The sequence below is a fragment of the Cololabis saira genome, chromosome 13 (genome assembly GCF_033807715.1).
Source record: "Cololabis saira isolate AMF1-May2022 chromosome 13, fColSai1.1, whole genome shotgun sequence".
Classification (NCBI taxonomy): Eukaryota; Metazoa; Chordata; class Actinopteri; order Beloniformes; family Belonidae; genus Cololabis; species Cololabis saira.
In genome coordinates, this window is record NC_084599.1 from 32476322 (window position 1) to 32495166 (window position 18845).

Here is an 18845-nt window from a genome sequence, read left to right on the forward strand (position 1 = left end):
AAGATCTAATGAGAACCTCAACCAATTGTTGGAGATGCAATAAAACTGAATATACTCTTCCTCTACTGAGGCTCCACCTCTCCAACCTCATGAAAAGCACATGGGCAAGACTGCAAAGAGACAAACAAAAAACGAACTGTTGTGATGGAAGTAAACTGCGTTTGAAGATCAGACACGCAGCATAAATGTTTTATTTTTACCCTGGAATCACAAACACGCTTATGGGAATTTACGTAGAGTCTTGAGGCCATATAAAGGTCTCTTGTTAACCGCTTCCATATCCAAAACATAGATCTCCACATGACATGGGTTAAAAATACATCTCAGCCCACGCTTGTTTCCTTGATACACATAGTTAGAGAGTTTTCAGGAAGTTGGCATCCTGAAAGCAATGCTTGACAGACAGCTCTGTGCCTGCAGTTGGTTTGTGGAGGAAACCCACCGACAGATCAGCTTAGAGCAGCTGGAACCATCGCTGTTCCTGAGCTCTCCGAGACGCCCGGCAGCTGAGTGTCCTCACTACTGAGCAGGACACAAGCTCAGAACCACACAGTCTTTGTCAAAGTCAACAACAAAAAGAGAGCATCAAAACCTTTATTCAAGGAGCACATTTATTAACATTCTTGTAGCGTACATAATGTTGTTATACCAGCCAGACTTGGCTGCTCAGAACTGATAGATTTCTTTTGTGTTTGTGTTATGGGCCAATCAGACATCTGAATTCACGCTCTTTTCAGGACACTTTTCTGCAGAGAGCAGAGCAAAACGGGTGCAGGCTGCACCTTTCATGTTGCATAAGACATAAAGTTAAAATCTAAAACAACATTCAGGACATAGTATGACATAAAATGACTTCGTCCTGTCCACGTCTCAATAATAATCATCTACGTCTCTCCCTTGACCTGTTTTTTACACTGGATGCCCCAACGTGAACCACAACACGCTGGAATTTATAACCCCATCATTAAATATTTGCCAAAAAACGTTGTTTTTTTTTATTACAGAAGAAGTTAAAAAGCACCAATAGGTGCTGCTTATCAAATGCACTTAATTAGGTAATTGTAGTCAGGTGACAGTATCAACATGAAATGTTAGCGAGCATTCAGGTGTGTTTGCACAGCAAAAACAAACCTGGAAAAAAAACACGGTATTGATCTTACACAATTAATTTTTGCTGACCTTCTTGGTTTAAAGACAGTTCCCAATGTTTAAGAGTTAAGAATGGGAAAGATTTAAAACATTCAAGACATCTTCCTCATGTAGTGGAAGTACCCGCAAGTTTGTGTTGTACTGTTAAAATGGTACAAAAAAATAAGAAATAAAAAGTATAAATGTAAAACAGTTTTACTGAGCTCTAGTAGCAGTCTGTTGCAGCAGCTCAGGTCATGTTGTGTCTTTTTTCGCAAAATAAACTTTTTTCAATAGAAACACTGAGTTTTGAAACATTTTTCCACATTGGTTTTGATCTTGTGCTCCCTAAAATGATTAATGCTGGTAATACTGGCACTTCTACACAACACCCTGAAGATGGTTTAGATACGGGGAGCAGCCTTCAAAAGCCCAAATCGTGTTTAAAAAAACCAAACAACGGGCTGAAAAGGAGACACGAAGGAAGGCAGGAGAACGTATGAGGACAAGATAACTAGTACATAAAAATGGAGGCACTTGGAGAGCTGAAGATAAATCAGGACTATCTTAAATTGCCTGTTAAGTAAAGGTGTTTAATAAAAATGTGTTGCAGGAGGAACATATCTTGGACTCCAACACTGCATTATGCTTGGTTTTTTTTGTGTAAATCTAAAATACAGTGACACAGTGTATTATGTCTGTTGTTAATATGAGGGTTTAAGCTTGCATCAAGAACCAAATGTTTATTTTAATACTTAAGAGTCCTGGTGGTAGATGATGGGAGTGTGTGTGTTTTTAAACTTGCTGCTTCTGTTTTAATCCTGTAGGTGTTGCACATGTTGTACAACGAGTACTATACAAGTAAAGTTAGACTGATGGTATGTACAACCATGACAGTGTTTTAACATCAAAACACCCCTGAAACAATGTGGATGAAAGGGTTGTTTTACATGGCCTCTCCCCTCCAGACGCTGTGAAACGTGCAAACTGGGCTAACTGCCTTGTTTCTGAAAGGATCATTAACTTCATGCGTCCACCAGCTGGAGATCAGCTGACAGCTCAGCTCCTCTTCACCCGAGTGTCCAAAGCATGCAGCTAAAGAGCCGATGACACCACTTTGGAGTCAAACTGCTGGATTCATTTCCCCCATAAATACTTTTGTGGTATAACTTTAACTACAAAATATGAATAACCAGCTTAGTCTAGTTTAAATCAGTCTGTAACTCTGACTACGTTGAATATGAGGCTTTGATACAGCTTTGGATTCTTAAAAAATGTGTCACGACGATACATACTGTACAGTAGCAGTTACTTTCACGTGGCAGTGATATGCTATAAACGCATAATAAAAAAATAACATACACACACACACATACAGTACACACGCACACACAAGTGCCACAAATGGGGTGGCTTTTAAGTGCTACACAGGTGAAAGTTTGTCGATATGAATTCACTCTCAAACAGTCTGAGAATTGATCCGTGCTGTCATTACAGCTTATCTTCATGACGAGATGAAAAGGTCCAGCTTTGTAACCCCACAGACCCTGTGGTGTTTCAGCAAAACACATAGCTCCACATGTGCAAGTCCCTCTCAAACCCCCGGAAAAGGAGGTCCAACGGTGGTCGTTTTCTGAACGCAAGATGTTCAATTGTTGCCTTTTTTTCTTCTTTCTGGGACTGTTCACATTTCCGAAAAAGGTAGGTAGAAGTCACAAGTCTCCACTGATGGCCCAGCCATGTTCCTCGACCTCCCAACGCCTGCAATAGCTCTGTACAGTGTCCTTTCACAGTCCTCCATCTATAGCTGGGTGGTTGCGGTGGAGCGGCCGGTCCTCCTGTCCCGGTGTTGGATGCGAGGGTGTTGGATGCGAGGGTGGTGGCAGTAGCGCGGCGACCTCCCGCGCGACTTCCTCTTGGAGCTACGTGGTATGCGAGGGTCTGGGGGGGCTGGTAGTCAGGCCTCCTCGGCGGTGGCATCGATCCCAGCGTAGGTGAAGTTTTCAAAGAGAGCCATATTCACATATGCCTGCAACGCGGATAAAGCCTTGTGATTTAAGAACAAAAATGTAAATTTTTATGATACAGAACTTGTCGACATTTCTTTAGGAGCAGACGTAAAATATCCAAATACTCCACGTGGAAGTGACAACATTTCTACTTTTTTACTTTGTGTATTCATCTTTTAATCAAAGTGGGGGCACTCTCACGTGACAACTGGATTTTATTTAGATTTTTTTATAATAAAACATAACATGAATGAAGTTTTACCTTCCTGGCCTCCTGCATCCTGTTCAGCTGGACTGATATTTGGGTGAAGGGGGGTCTTTCATAAGGACGATCCCTCCAGCACTGCTTCATTAGCTCGTAGCTAGAGAAAGAATGATTGTATGAGACACGCAGACATCTTAAATTGCCACTTTAATCGTTCATGATGAATATATCTCTTTTTTTTATTTTTTATCTTTTTATCTTTGTATGGGTTTTTGGTTTTTAGGGTGTTTGATTTGTATAAGACAGTGCTGTGTGTGTGAGATGGAGATGTCAATTTCCCTAAGGGAACCTCCCAAAGGGATAAATAAAGTCGTCTGAATCTGAATAGTAAAGGAGAGGTGAGGGGAACATGTTGAAGCAGAATACTTACACTTCGTCATCACAGTTTTTGGGTTTCTCCATCCTGAAACCTTGTGGCAGTTTTTCATAAAGCTCTGCACACGTCATTCCACAGTATGGCGTGCCACCTGAGACATACACATACAGATAAGTTGCAAAAAAAAAAAAAACAATACATTTTTACTCTAGTTACTGTTCTGTAACTACAAAAAAAAGATTCATCTGTCATTCACATTATGATTCAGAACTTAAGATAAGCTGGTACTATTCAGGTTTTCCCTCCTAACATAGACACAAAAATAAGAACTAAATGTTCGAAGGCCATCGTTCAAAAACTTTAGGGATGTACTATGTAAAGATGTTGTTAAAGTGAACAGGTTCAGGTTAGAAACGAGATGTCACTGATCGGATCTTCTGCATTTTCAGGTGTTTACATCCTACATGAATGTGAAGCCTCAACCTTTTAAGGTTAAAGAGATGCTAGAACTTTGCGCCATTTAATAGAATTTATTTGTTGTTTTGATGATTTAGTGATTGGTTGGGAGCTAATATTGATACACCTTTGTCTCTGTAGTTGTGCTGTTTGTGGTGGATGATTATTTTAAATGAACCATGACTGTGTTTTGTTACAACCAAGGAAGTCTGTGTTTCAGATGCAGCAGGAAACCAGGATCACGTTATCCTTCAGACATCTTTCTGTTGCAGGGAGACGCTTCTTGTTTAAATGTGGGGAGTAAAGCGTCTGAGACTTAATGACATTGACTCGTGGCTGTGATTGTGGATACATGTTGTTTGGTGACAGCAGCTATTAATTTAATAGATTTTTTTTCTTAAACTGCTTAGTACACCCCTAGTTTGTTTTTCAAATTCTTTGTAATTACTGTATGTGTCGTGGTGATTGTTGAACTGATTGGTGTGGATGATTTGTTATCACTCAGTGAGGTCGTTCTGAGCACACTCCGTTCAGACCAGCATTGTGTCTGTGCAGTTTGGGTTTAGCTGTCTGACACCGCAGCAAAGGCGTCATTTTGAGAACTGCAGGTTATTCAGGTATTGCAGTCAGCTTGTGGTTAAAATGTGTTTCTACAGATATATTGGATACTTTTTCCGCAACCTTCCGCAATCTTTTCATTGAAAATACTTTTTCCAGGTTAGTTTTATGAGTTTGTTTTGTTAAATGATCTGTTTTTACAAGTTAAGTCATTACAAATCAAATGCAAAGTCTGATTGTCATCAGTCAACATTAAAGGAGCATGAGGCTCCTTTTAAGAAATGAGACTCTCTAGCGCCACCCTTCACCACGGCGGCCATCGGGGGTACTGCAGCCAACAGTGAAGCCGGCACAGGAGAACGGGGAGAACGTGCATGCAGCGTCATGTGACGTCACATCCGCCGCCCAGCGCGGGAAATTTGGAGTTCGAATTGCAGCACATTTTGCAGCACACAGCCTGTTCAAGGCAACGGAGAGATACACTAGAGGGCTCATTCTTTTTGATTTGGAACGTTTCATCTGACATTATTACTAGAAAACTTAAAACGTATACACATTTTTTTCATAAATCCTGCCTCAATCTTGCCTCAAGCTCCTTTAAGTACATTATTATTAATTCTTTTTTCAGTTTCAAGTTATTCCAGAGACCGTAGGTATTTCTTTTTTTAATGAAAGGTAACAACATATCTGTGTGTAGATAAAGCCACCAAACGACCATGGTAGCAATTATACACTGTTCACATAATTAAAGGAACACTTCATCAGATCTCAGTTGGAGAAAAAAATGATGTTGGATATTTGTACATATGGGGGAGTTATGAGTTAAGGAGGCTGCATCGTTTGGCGGAAATGAACGTGATCAACCTGCAGAAGGATGAATTAAAAAACACCCTGAAAATCAAAGTGAAAATATTATGTGTGGCCATAAAATTCATTTTGCTGAATTTTCAGTGCAGCGGTTGGCTGTACTGGGGTAGCTCCTCACAGATCTGGACCACTGACGGGTTTCTGAGGTGCAGCCTGGCATCATCAGATGGACAGAGACACATAATGTCCCAGAGGTTTGCTATTGGATTTAGGTCAGGTGAGCGTGTGTGGGCCAGTTAGTTCCTGGAGGATGAAGGAAGTGATATCACTGTCTGCAGGCCAGGCATTGTTGTCCACCACGAGGAACCCAGGACCCACTTCACCAGTGTAGAGTCCGACAATGGATCACAACATTCTCCACAGCTTCTCAAGACCCTGTCACATCTGCCAAATGTGCTCAGGCTGAACCTGCTCTCATCTGTTAAAAACACAGGTTGCCAATGGCTGACCTGCTAATTCCTTTTCGCCCCGGCAAATGCCAATCGAGCTCCACGGTGCAAGGCCAGTGAGCACAGGGCCTGGTATGTGACGTCTGGCCCTCAGGCCACCATCATGAAGTCTGGTCCTGATTGTTTGCTCAGAGACACTCATAACAGTGGCCTCTGGAAGTGATTTTGTGGTGTTCTGGCAGTGCCTATCCTGTTCCTCCTTGCACAAAGACCTGTCCTGCTGATTCCTGTTTTGGGAGTCATCTCACTGTTCCCCCTCTAGTTGCCCCCCTGAGATGTGCGATTATTATCGTGTTTGTACGATAATTTCGACTTCCGTAGAATGTGCGATCAATAGTCAGAAGTGTACGATAATTTCAAAATCCCTCTCAAAAAGCGGGTATTTTTCACGACTGTAATCAGTACTCGAGTTGTAAAATAAAATCAGGGGGGATGGTGGATTTTATCATATGGGGACAGATAATTTGTGCTGATTACAAATAATATAATATATTACAAATAATAGCACTGACCAAAACACCTGCAGAAATACTGCAGGAATGACATAGCAGCAGTTAAATGCAGCCTTCTGTAAGCTTTAAATATCCACTGGGCTTACATCTAATACATCAAAACACAACAATAAAAAAACGTTTTCTAAACGTATCAATATGATTCTGTCCTTCACAGGATAAGTAAAATGGATCACTGCAAAAACTCAAAATCTTAACAAGAATATGTGTCTTTTTTCTAGTTAAAATGTCTTATTTTAGTAAAAGAATCTCATTACACTTAAAACAAGACTCATCACTGGAAAAAACAACAATTTCAACCTGTTTCAAGTAGATTTTCACTTAAAATAAGTAGAAAAATGCGCCAGTGGAACAGGATTTTTTAGCTTGTAATGAGAAGATAAATCTGGCAGATTTTCTTATTTCAAGTGAAAATTTACTTGAAACAGGTGAAACTTGTTAAATAAGTTAAAAGTTCTGGTGTTATTTTTGATGAAATGACATAAGGGATGGAAAGGAGGTATGGCAGTTTTACAGGGCGGATGATTTTGACCATTTTTATTTCAGGGGGGATGCCATCCCCCCTCATCCCCCCTCAACTCCAGTACTGACTGTAATTGACAATGAGTCTGATTTGGAATCAGATTCAGCAGAGTCATTTGTTCGTAGATGACCACGTTTAATTTATTTTATCCTCACTTTCTCTCTCACACAGGCACGCCTCCTTAGCCCCACGCTATCAGCAAATGTGTTTCTCGTTCGCCGTTGTTGTAGCGTACAATAACTTTATGTGAAATGTATGCTCTCTGTAGGACAACACTGTTCATTTAATTAACACCAAAGCAGCCGACCGTGGTTAAGAACCCCCTCTGCTGCTTAACCGACCAGCTCAACATCCCAGAAGTGTATACGTTGATTAAGAAGTGTCCCTGTAATATGTTTGAGCAGCATATTAGCACCATAGCTTGTCTTGGTTTATTACCAGATACATATCTATTAACACGCATTCAAGTATCTCTGTGCAGTTGATTATATTTTAATTTGCATGTGTAGCTGTTAATATCCAAATAACTAGTGCAGACCGATACTGGGAAACGGGAAACGTACTAGATCAAGATGGTAACTGTATCAAGCAGTGATGAGGATCAACAACTTTTATTTTAGAAATGGACAGACTTTTTGTTGCAGATTTCTAGTGATTGACGTGTGCCTCCGTGTGTTCCTGCCTCCTGGATTGGCAGTGGATGTCACCCCCCCCCCCCCCCCAAAAAAAAAAAAATCCACTGGGTTTTTATGTGTATATTTATGTATGTGTATGCATATGTATGCATATATATATGTATATATATTAAATATAGCAATAATGCACATATATATGTCTTTGTTTTTTTACCTGCATGGTATCAATCATTAATATGTGTGCAGACAAGGTAAAAAAAAAGAAATGGACAGACTCATAGTCAAGGTTTTGCAATCCAAACTACATATGGCTTTACTGATACATAAAATATGGTAAAAAAGGTCAAATATCTGCCAAAGATTTTGTGTCACACAGTTTGCATACTCACCCAAGCTTACAATTTCCCAGAGGAGAACTCCAAAAGACCACCTGGGAGGAGACATGAAGATCTGTAAGAATGCTTGATATATTGAAATAAAACCAAGAACAGATGGAAAGTTCCCGTTCTCTTTCTCTTCCTAATCTCCTGATGATCAATTCTCTCCAAGCGGTATCAAAGAGTACCAAAGAAGGACCACTAAGAATCAACAACATGAAACCACAATCTTTTCTGCAATCTGATAAGTGAAATTCTCTGAAGTGATGCACCACCAGTTTCACATGGTACATTCCTGTGTGGTAGATCATACGAGCAGACAAGAGTTGTTTGTGCTCATTGTTTCTTGTTTTGCCCAACTTTATCTCTTGCACTCTCTGTAGCTTTGCACTTCTTCCGTTAGCTGTGCTTTCCTGGCCTTTTTTTGTGTATAAATAGGCTGCAGTTGACAGAACAACGTCTCTGTCTTGTCAGCTAAGTTGTGCCCGAGGCTTCCTGGTTGTGCTTATCAGCGCACTATGAGCACTCCACCAGTGACAGTGGGATGATTTGCTGTTTTCTTTGGTGAGATGTTGTGTGCTGCACATAAAACAAAACTTTACTCAAAGCTAAAAGGTTTAATGCGGTTTCTAATCAAGATATTAAAGAGGATCACGGTTGATTGCGTGAGTAATCTAAAAATTTGAGAAACTAATACAAAAACTAAAACATGATGTTGAAATAAATGAACTCAAACAAACAAATAGTCATTCTGTAACTTACACATCACTCTTGGTTGTATACACGCTGTAATTCAGGGACTCGATGGCCATCCAGCGGACGGGCAGCCTCCCCTGAAAGCCAAGCGACACATTCATGTGAAACCATCTCATGTTTGATTTCATTCGGTATCAACTTTTGTGGTACAAATTAGGGCTGGGCGATATATCAAGATTTTAATATATATCGATATATTTTCCAAACGCGATATGGTACGAGACAATATCGTTTATATCGATTTAAATTTTTTTTTTTTTTTTTTTAATGATTTTGATATAGCTTATTTTGTGACAAATTGACTTGAATGTTTTATTTGAGATTTGCACAAAGGTTTTGCTATTTGCACAACTGTCAACCTCAGTGGAAAAGTCTGCCTGCTACTGTCTACATTGTATTAATTGCACAGTGTATTTTAATTTAATTGTTATGCAGGAAAGGGATATTTGTTTTATTTTATTCAAGAAGCATTTTTATTCTATATATGCAGGCAGTTTATTTTTATTTCATTTGTTTTATACATTTTGATATTGTGCAGACCTCTGTTAACAAAGGTACCTGTGTGACATTTGGCACGAGGCTTTGTATTAAAACTGACTGTTTTTTAAAGGGTTTGCCTCAGAAAAAAATGAAGCTAACAGAGATGCTATGCTATAATGCTTTGGGGGAAACCCCAATTATGTCACAGAAAAAATATCGATATATATCGAGTATCGCCATTCAGCTAGAAAATATCGAGATATGACTTTTGGTCCATATCGCCCAGCCCTAGTACAAATATGCTCATATTACCAAAATACAACCTGTATTCCTTATGTGGTGCCATTTAATAGCAGTGCATGACTGTAGTACCACCAACCAGTATCGTAGTGTACATGTGGATGTGTGACTGCCCTCTACCAGAGACGTCCTCATCAACACTGTTAAGGTTTTTCTCCCACTAGGGGAGTTTTTACGTGTCACTGTTTATGTTATGTTTATGTAATAATTGCTCAGGGTCATGTTCTGGGTCTCTGGAAAGCGCCTAGAAACAACTTCTGTTGTAATAGATGCTATATAAATAAAATTGAATTTAAGTGAATTGAGTTTTCTGGACAAAACCAGAACCTGGCTGACTCGACTGTTCGCTTTTTATCAAACCAGCACGAGAATAACACGCACTGGGACAAAGTCACGCCCTGACTGAACCGCTTTTTAAACTGTATTTTGCTGATGGAGCTTCTACGTCTTCATAGTTGCATGACATGTCAACTCATAAAAATAAAAATAAATAAAAATACTAATGAAGTATCAGTACATCCTGTGTTATTCATAATTCTGCAAGGAAATGATGAAGCTGATGCTTGAACAGAGCTGTGAAGAGCAACGTAGCTACTGTAATTACAACCGGATTCGGTTGAAGTTGGAAAATTGCGTAAAATGTAAATGAAAATCCTTCTCAACCTATATTCAATTGAATACACTACAAAGACAACATATTTAATGTTCAAACTGATAAACTTAATTGTTTTTTGCCAAATAATAATTAAGTTAGAATTTCATGGCTGCAGCACGTCCAGTAGAAGTTGGGAAAGGTGGCAAAAAATACTGAGAAAGCTGAGAAAAGCTCATCAAACACCTATTTGGAACATCCAACATGTGATCAGGCTAATTGGGAACAGGTGGGAACCATGATTGGGTATAAAAGGAGCCTCCTCAAACATGCTCAGTCAGTAAGTAAGGGTCACCACTTTGTCCACAACTGTGTGAGAAAATAGTTGAATAGTTTAAGAACAACATTTCTCAAAAGCAAAATTGCAAGGAATTTAGGGATTTCAACATCTACGGTCCATAATACCATCAAAAGGTTCAGAGAATCTGGTGAAATCCCTGCACGTAAGAGAGCAGACTGAATGACCGTGACCTTTGATCCCTCAGACGGCACTGCCTTAAAAACCGACATGAGTGTGTAAAGTATATCACCAAATGGGCTCAGGAAAACTTCAGAAAACCACTGTCAGTAAATACAGTTCGTCACTACATCAGTAAGTGCGGGTTAAAACTCTACCATGCAAAGCAAAAGCCGTTTATGAACAACATCCAGAAACGCCGCCAGGTTATCTGGGCCCGAGCTCATGTAAAATGGACTGATGCACAATGGAAAAGTGTTTTGTGGTCTGATGAGTCCACTTTTCTAATTGTTTTTGGAAAGACTGGACGTCGTGTCCTCCGGACCAAAGAGGAAGCGGAACCATCCGGACTGTTATCAACGCAGAGTTCAAAAGCAGCATATTTGATGGAATGGGGGTGCATTAGTTCCCATGGCATGGGTGACTTACATTTCTGTGAAGGAACATAAATGCTGAGAAGTACATACAGATTTTGGAGCAACATATGCTGCCATCCAAGTGACGTCTTTTTCATGGACGCCGTTGCTTATTTCAGCAAGACAATCCCAAGCCACATTCTGCATGTGTTACAACAGCGTGGCTTGGAAGTAAAAGAGTCCAGGTTCTCCCCTGGCCCGCTTGCAGTCCAGACCTGTCTCCCATTGAAAATGTGTGGTAAATTATGAAGCGTAAAATACGACAGAGAAGACCCTGGACTGTAGAACAACTGAAGCGGTTCATCAAGCAAGAATGGGAAATAATTCCACATGAGAAGCTAAGAGAATTAGTCTCCTCTCTTCCAAAACATTTATTGAGTGTTATTAAAAGGAAAGGTGATGTAACGAAGTTGAAAACATGCCCTTTCCCAACTTCTACTGCACGTGTTGCAGCCATGAAATTCTAAGTTAACTATTATTTGAAAAATAAAATAAAGTTTGAGCATTAAATATGTTGTCTTTGTAGTGTATTCAATTGAATATGGGTTGAAAAGGATTGTCAAATCATTGTATTTTGTTTTAATTTACATTTTACACAATTTCCCAACTTCAACCAAATCCGGTTTGTAGAATAAGTTAAAGCTCTGTGCTCCTGCGTGTCTTTGATCCTATTTCAGTTCAACCACACCTGACTTTGTGTGGAACTGGGCCGAGACCTACCGGGCGCCGTCACTGTCAGACTGCGTGTTTGATGTTCACTGAGTTGTGGAGGACAGATTCTACACTAACAACTTGCATCACCTCAGAGTGTTGAGTGTGAAGGCACCGTTTAACAAGAAACTGAAAATTTGACCAAGCGGTTTTGGCCAGATTTTATTTGATCTGGTTGCTTTGAAATGGCAGCCTGTGAAACATCCGAGTTCCAGTAAGAAACTAATCTCCAAAATATGCTTTCAGTGAATGAATAATCAGTGTTTGTGTGTGCGACTGTGTGTGTGCAACTATGTGTGTGTGTGTGTGTGTGTGTGTGTGTGTGTGTGTGTGTGTGTGTGTGGCAGTCTACAGATCAACAAACTTTGGAATACTTTGCATACAGTACATCACAGAAGGATTTGTGGTCTGCGAGGCCTCTGCTGCAAAAAAACAGTATCCACTTTCATATCCCGAACAACGAGTGGCCTCTGGTGGCTGCAGATGCAAAAAAAAAACTCACCATTGTCTTCTTGACATAAACTTCCTCTCCGCGCGACAGACCAAAATCAGCTATCTTTGCCACATGGCTGTCTCCCACGAGGACGTTCCTCGCTGCCAGATCCCTGTGGATGAACTGATGCCAAGAGGTTGGAGAGAAGCAGCGTCATTACCAGAAATACACCAGTACAGTTGCATGTTTTACTCATTTCACTTCTGCAATGGCATTTTTCCAAGTTGAAAAGGTCGGCGCCTCCTTGTTACTTTTTATTTGGTATGTTCACAGTTTACAGGAGTTGGAGTTTTTTAGGATATGATAACTGACACTATTTCCTACCATTTGTGGGGGGGGGGGGGGGGGGGGGGGGGGGGCAATCACAGTCTAGATCTGTCTCGTAGTTGCTGCTGGTTTGCCACTGCTACAGTGTGTGTTCAAGCATTAAACCCCCCCACCCCCCCTTTTTTTTGGCATGTTTTTACTAGGAGGTTGGAGCACATTGCAGGTCAGTATCAAACTGCTCCTCTTGTGCAGATCAAGGTCGCCAATACAAGAATAGAATAGAATAGAATAGAATAGAATAGAATAGAATAGAATATGCTTTATTGGCCAAGTATGAACATGTCAGACAGGGAATTTGTTTTCGTTTTTTTTTGCTCACTGAAGCCAGATTTAAATAGTTAAATAGTTACAAACAGTAATAGATAATTGGGTCTTATTAACATATATATACAATTTAAAAGTGAAAGGTGCAGCAGTATGAGGTAGTCGTTACTATTATTATTGCACAGTGATTGATTACTCTGAGACTCTATGAGTGATTCTTTTAACTTTTTAATGTAAAGCACTTTGTGTTGCACTTTACCTGCATGAAAAGTGCTATATAAATAAATAAAGTTAAAGTTAGAGAGATCATCAGAGCAACAGCTTGGGGGAAGAAACTTCTCTCTCTTAGTCTGGAGGTACAACATGATTAGACATCTCATGCAAGACACACGATGTAGCTTTATGAATGCTGAAAATGTAAGTTACCCTAATATTCACGAGTATTATATTTGGGACATCTGTGACTGGAACCCAACCTCATGGAGACCTGAGACCAGTACTAATACTCTGAAAGGCCCGGAGTACAGTACAGACCAAAAGTTTGGACACACCTTCTCATTCAAACAAATGGGGAAGTGTGTCCAGACTTGACCGCTTTTCACGTCGCACCTGTTTGTCGCTGAGGTAATGCATCCCATTGGCCACATCCACGGAGAACTGCAGCAGCTGCTGGGACGTGAGGGTGGACGCCGTGCCGTGCTCTTTTGCAAAGGCAGGGTCCGTCTCCAGCACCCGACTCTTCCTCAGAAAGTCAAGCAGGTTACCGTAGGGCGCGTATTCGATGGCTATGTACAGGTAGCCTGGAGAACAGAAACACAGAGGTTGGAGTTTACCGTCTTCTATAAGAACACTGTAGACATGGTCCAAACGGTTTTATATCATGTTTGATGAGGAGAAATCTCCTTAAAGTCATTATAAAAGTTCTTAGCTACTGTTAACAAACATTCAATCTTCTTCGTGTACAAGCTGCTGACAGTCGAGGCGCACGGTGGTCTCTTTCTCTGAAAGACACGGTCACCCAAGCCCCAAGTCTGGGCCCAAGACCGAAAAAAACCCTCCTGGAAAAATTCTGCAATAAAAATCTCATACGGAGAATTTATCTTTCTGTTGACATTTAAGTCTATAAAACATTTTCTGTTCAGCTCGTTGCTTCTCCTCCTGTGCAACAGTTCAGTGGTGACGTCCTACTGCACTGTAAATGAAAAAAGGCCAGTGTCTTTCCATTTTACCATAAAACATTATTTAACAAAGTCTCTTTGATTACTTTGAGGCAACACGAGAGGTAAATGTGTAGAACACATCAAATACAAACGAAAAACAGTCAGTCGCATGCATTTGGCGGCTTCTTGCTTTTGTTTCCTTCCACATTTAAACTTGTTTTGCCCCCTTCCTTTGATCTCCGCCCATTCCTTCCTTCCCTCATTTCCTTCCTACTCCCTCCTTCCTTCCAGTTCTGCTTTTCTCACAATGAAAAGTAAAGGAAAGTTCTTATTTAAACATTTGTAAAGGAAACTGTGTATCCGTATGCAAGCCAGTCTCACAGTTTTGGTTCCACTCCTTCACAAGAAGATGCATATTTTTGTGCTTTTATCACCCACGTAAATAACAGATGTAAACAAAGTAGAGCTAAAGTCTCACGAGCTGAATGCCAAATGTAGACATGTTAAAATGTAAAACTCAGGAGTTCTATTTCCTATGTTATTCATATTTGATAAAACAAAAGCAACTCGATTATCAATGTTATAATGCATCTGGTGTTGTTGACGTGTGCTGAGACTCCTGTTGCCAAGGAAACCCTGTACAAATACATAAGTACATGCTGCACCAGTTTGGCCGTGAGGCGCACAGACAAATCAAACAAATGTGAGGCTGCAAAAGCTTCTGGGAGGCCAAGATTATTTAGACTGGACCCGAACCGGTGCTTTTGCAGGTGCAGATGACAACCAGGCAGGAGAAAAAATTACAATCTTCACATGCAGCGCTACATACTAGGGAGAAACAGGCCGGATAAAGACAACTGTGGAGCAGACTTGCTCATGAGCAGGTATTCAGTTGCCTCATTTGCTCTGGAAAACCCAGTGACCCGGCCCTCGTCTACAGGACTGGAACAAGCAAGTCAATTGATTTTTTAATCATTAATCTAGCCTATTCTACTTTTTTACACAAAAGAAGGGATCTGGTAACAGATTTCATGTTTTGGACTGTTGAACATCCACGCTCTATTCAGTATGCATGGTAGATTTATTTCTCTCGCTGTGCTTTTTTACTGTAAAAAATAAAAAAAACCTTATATGGAGGAGACATACATACAGCCTGCATTTTCTCACTATTTCAACCAACATTTCCATCAAGATTTCATTTAGTCAAATAACTTAAAAGTAGAGCAATATGCATGCAGACCACTAGATGGCGCTCTCTCACCTCGGTTCTCACAGGCTCCGATCAAGTTGATGATGTTGGGATGTTGGCCTAGTTTGCACAGCACCTCCAGCTCTCCAGCAAAGTCTCTGTGGTCATTCTCTGAGGCAAACTCTGGAAGAAGAGCAGCGCACACCAGACCATTTAACAACTGGCAGGATTACACATGCTGCAGCTGAACTGTGTGGGATCGTCTGTGACGCGTATAATCACACAGTGTGTGTCTGAAAGAGCAGTTACCCTTCAGCATCTTGATGGCTGCACTCATTTTGCTGCCGTCCTTTTTGATCATGGCTTTGATTACCTGTTGGAAAGTTATGGTTAGGGCAAATGTTTAACAGATCATGACAACTATAAAAAAGCAGTCACTTAAAGGTTTAAACACCTGGCCAAAGTTGCCCTCCCCGATGACATCTTCAAACTTGATGTCCTCCCACTCAAGGATTGGATAGGTGAGTGGTTCCAGCGTGGGCTTGGGCCTTCGTGTGAGGGTCAAAGTTCCTGAGTTGAACTGCAGGATTGTTTCCTCACCCTTAAAAAAAAAATCAGTGAAAATACAAATGCATGAGTTTTCAACACGGGAGTTGCTGAGGAACCATGCAATTGATTGTCCCAAATCCCAAATTGACTTTTTTTTTTTTCTTAACAAAAATTATATCCAAATATATACCCTCAAAACACAACTAAAACAAAACCAAAAAACCTAACAAAACAAAACAGACTAACGGTGGGAAAACCCACTTAAAACAAACACGACAACAAAACAATACAAACCATTACACTCAGGTCTTATCATTGTCACTATGCCTTACATTGACCTATGGAATTCTTAAAATCAAATTCTGTATGAGATTGCCATATTTTTAAAAAGTCTGAGGATTTGCCTTTACTCTTGTAGTAAATATCATCAAGTGTAAGGTAGCTTGAGAGTTCGTTCCACCAATGGGCTAATAATACTGGGGGTTTAGATTATTTCCAATTTAAGGTTATACATTTCCTGGCTGCCAACATAGCAAGATCTATATATTTGCATTGATATTTGTTCCACTTGTCTGACATACTAGTTCCCAAAAGACATAAACGAGGTGACAAAATGACAAATACACATAAACATTGAGATATCAACTTGGTAACAGAATTCCAAAAAAAGGAAAGTGCATCACATGACCAAAACATATGAAAAAAAGTTCCTTTTTGTTTCTTACAACGCCAGCAGAGAAATTACATCTCACTGTTCATTTTATGCAATCCCTCAGGCGTATAATAAATCCTGTGTATCATCTTAAAAATAGCTAGTTTATGCCTTAAATTGTAAGAACATTTATGAACTTGCCTACAAATGTAAGACCAATCCTCTTTCTGTAAATCAATATGGAGATCTTGTTCCCACCTACATCTTAAATTGTCTGTATTTATAACAGAACAGTCAGCAAATTGATTTTAAAACCTCTTCAGTTTCACTTTCACGTCCTTACCGATCCAGACTGGTATGTAAACGTGCGGCGACGGTTGAGCATAGTCTTCCTGACGAAGAAAACCGCCAGCAGCACCAGCAGTATGGTCACACAGGTAACGGTCACAGAGCCCACCACTGCCACCAGCAGCTGGGTACTGTCCCCAGGCGGCTTCCTGACCTCCTCCCCCACCGTCGTGGTTAAATCCAAAAGGCCTGTGCAAGCAGAGGGGAGAGAAAAACCCAGGAGAGATGATTTTCATACAAGAGAGACAGATGCACTGTTTTTAGTTGTTTTTAGTCTGGACATATTTTTATCTCAAGTAATTCATCGCCCCTGTGTGGGTGGTCCAGTTTAACTCAACCTGGGAAAAGCCCGAGGCCGGTCCACAAGTATGAGACTGAAGAAATTTTCCACTTGAAACTATTTTCAGTTTGAAAAGAAAATAAACATGACATGAAAGAAGCCATACAAGTCATTAATTTATATCAGCACACAGGACATTTGCCGTGCATGCGTTTTTATTTTTTTTTAAGCAGAACCAAATTGAACTGAACAGATGTGATACAGTAACTTGGTATTTTCAGTGAATTTAAAGCAGCATCACAAATGATTTTTTTTTCATGTTAAAAGGTTTTAATTTTAATTAAATGAATATTTGATCATTTTTAGGAGGTGACATCCTGCTCACACAGCCTCCGGGCCCTACTCTGCGCAGAAACTACCCAAAGTAACTGTGGACTACCGTCCTGGACTACTTTTGCAACATCTAAGTATTGCTTTATAGCACAACGTCAGACACATGCAACACTGAAAATACTCACAGAGCTACAGTGGATAACATGGCTACATGGCTGAGGCGATTAGGACACTCGAGAGAGTAACAGCGTAGGAGAAAACGAGTAGGTGAGCAATTACCAGACGAACAAGAGTTATTCTTGGACATGATGAAAGCTAAGATTTCCAGCTCTGTCTTTCCTCGTAATTGTTATTCTTTTGTCAGCCTGAACAACATCACAACCCTTTTAGAGTTATTCTCAATGCAGAGCTACTCCGGGGGTACAAAAGATTAAAATAAGGCTATTTTTCTCAAACATGCTACTACCGAACTACTTGTGCATGCTGGTTTTGCCTAAATGTAGTATGCATGTCACAGTGGGAGCAGACCCTGGGGAAGACCCAGGACACACTGGAGGGACTATGTCTCGGGTGGCCAGGGAACGCCTTGACCTCCCCCCAGATGAGCTGGATGCAGTGGCCAGGGAGAGGGAAATGAATAGATAGGTGGGAAGTATGTAGTATGCAAATAATTGTACAATTTGCAGTATTCAATAAGTACCAAGATGGTTGGCTACTTTTAGGAAAGTTTCTAATGGGCATCTGACCAGTCTACTTCACAACTGTGTCCCATAATGCATTGACTGCGTCCGAAATTGCATACTTCCACCCTAATGAGTATGCAAAATGAGTATGCGAGATTTTTTAGTGCGTCCGAAACATTAGAACGTACTCAATAGTATGCTCTATCCATACTCTTTTTTTTAGTGTGGATTGATGGACACTAGCCGAGCAGAAACTTCCCACAATGCACTGCAGCGGTGTTTGGTTGCTAAGTGATACGTATATGTCATAAGTATAATAAGTATAATAATATTATTATATAATATTAATATTATAATATTCGTATTTAATAATATTATATAATGTCATCTTGTTTCGGCCAGAATAAACGGGAAAGAGCGGAGCGCTGCTACTGCTGCTGTGACAGGTTACCATGGTAACAACTCCCCCCCCTCCCTACGGCAGGAAGTGCCGTGTGCGCTCTTAATAGTACGTCCGAATGAATGCACACTACTGATATTTACTCAAAAGTGTGCCGAATTTAAGTATACTTTTTAGTATATACTTTTTAGTATGGCATTTCGGACGCACCGATTGTGTCTCAAAACTGGAAGCATGTTGGAATGGTCACATGACCTGATTCCATTTGCACCATAGTATAGTTGTTTTTTTTGTTTGTTT

The 18845-nt window shown here is 40.3% G+C and overlaps 1 protein-coding gene across 4 annotated transcripts in view; it reads right to left on the reverse strand.

Annotated features, from left to right (window-relative positions):
- Positions 1-177: 177 nt before the first annotated feature.
- Positions 178-18845, reverse strand: part of tie1 (tyrosine kinase with immunoglobulin-like and EGF-like domains 1) — a 43181-nt gene continuing 24513 nt past the window's right edge. For 2 of the 4 annotated variants that reach the window (XM_061738711.1, XM_061738709.1), the window contains 11 exons: positions 16845-17038; positions 15755-15901; positions 15610-15673; positions 15373-15483; positions 13561-13751; positions 12370-12483; positions 8858-8928; positions 8108-8148; positions 3773-3869; positions 3400-3499; positions 178-3157 (listed from right to left, as the gene is read on the reverse strand). In XM_061738711.1, coding sequence (XP_061594695.1) covers positions 3086-3157; positions 3400-3499; positions 3773-3869; positions 8108-8148; positions 8858-8928; positions 12370-12483; positions 13561-13751; positions 15373-15483; positions 15610-15673; positions 15755-15901; positions 16845-17038 — 1202 coding nt within the window. In that variant the 3' untranslated portion in view covers positions 178-3085. Of the gene's footprint in view, positions 3176-3399; positions 3500-3772; positions 3870-8107; positions 8149-8857; positions 8929-12369; positions 12484-13560; positions 13752-15372; positions 15484-15609; positions 15674-15754; positions 15902-16844; positions 17039-18845 lie in introns of all 4 variants that reach the window. The other 2 variants (XM_061738710.1, XM_061738708.1) reach the window with 1 other exon arrangement.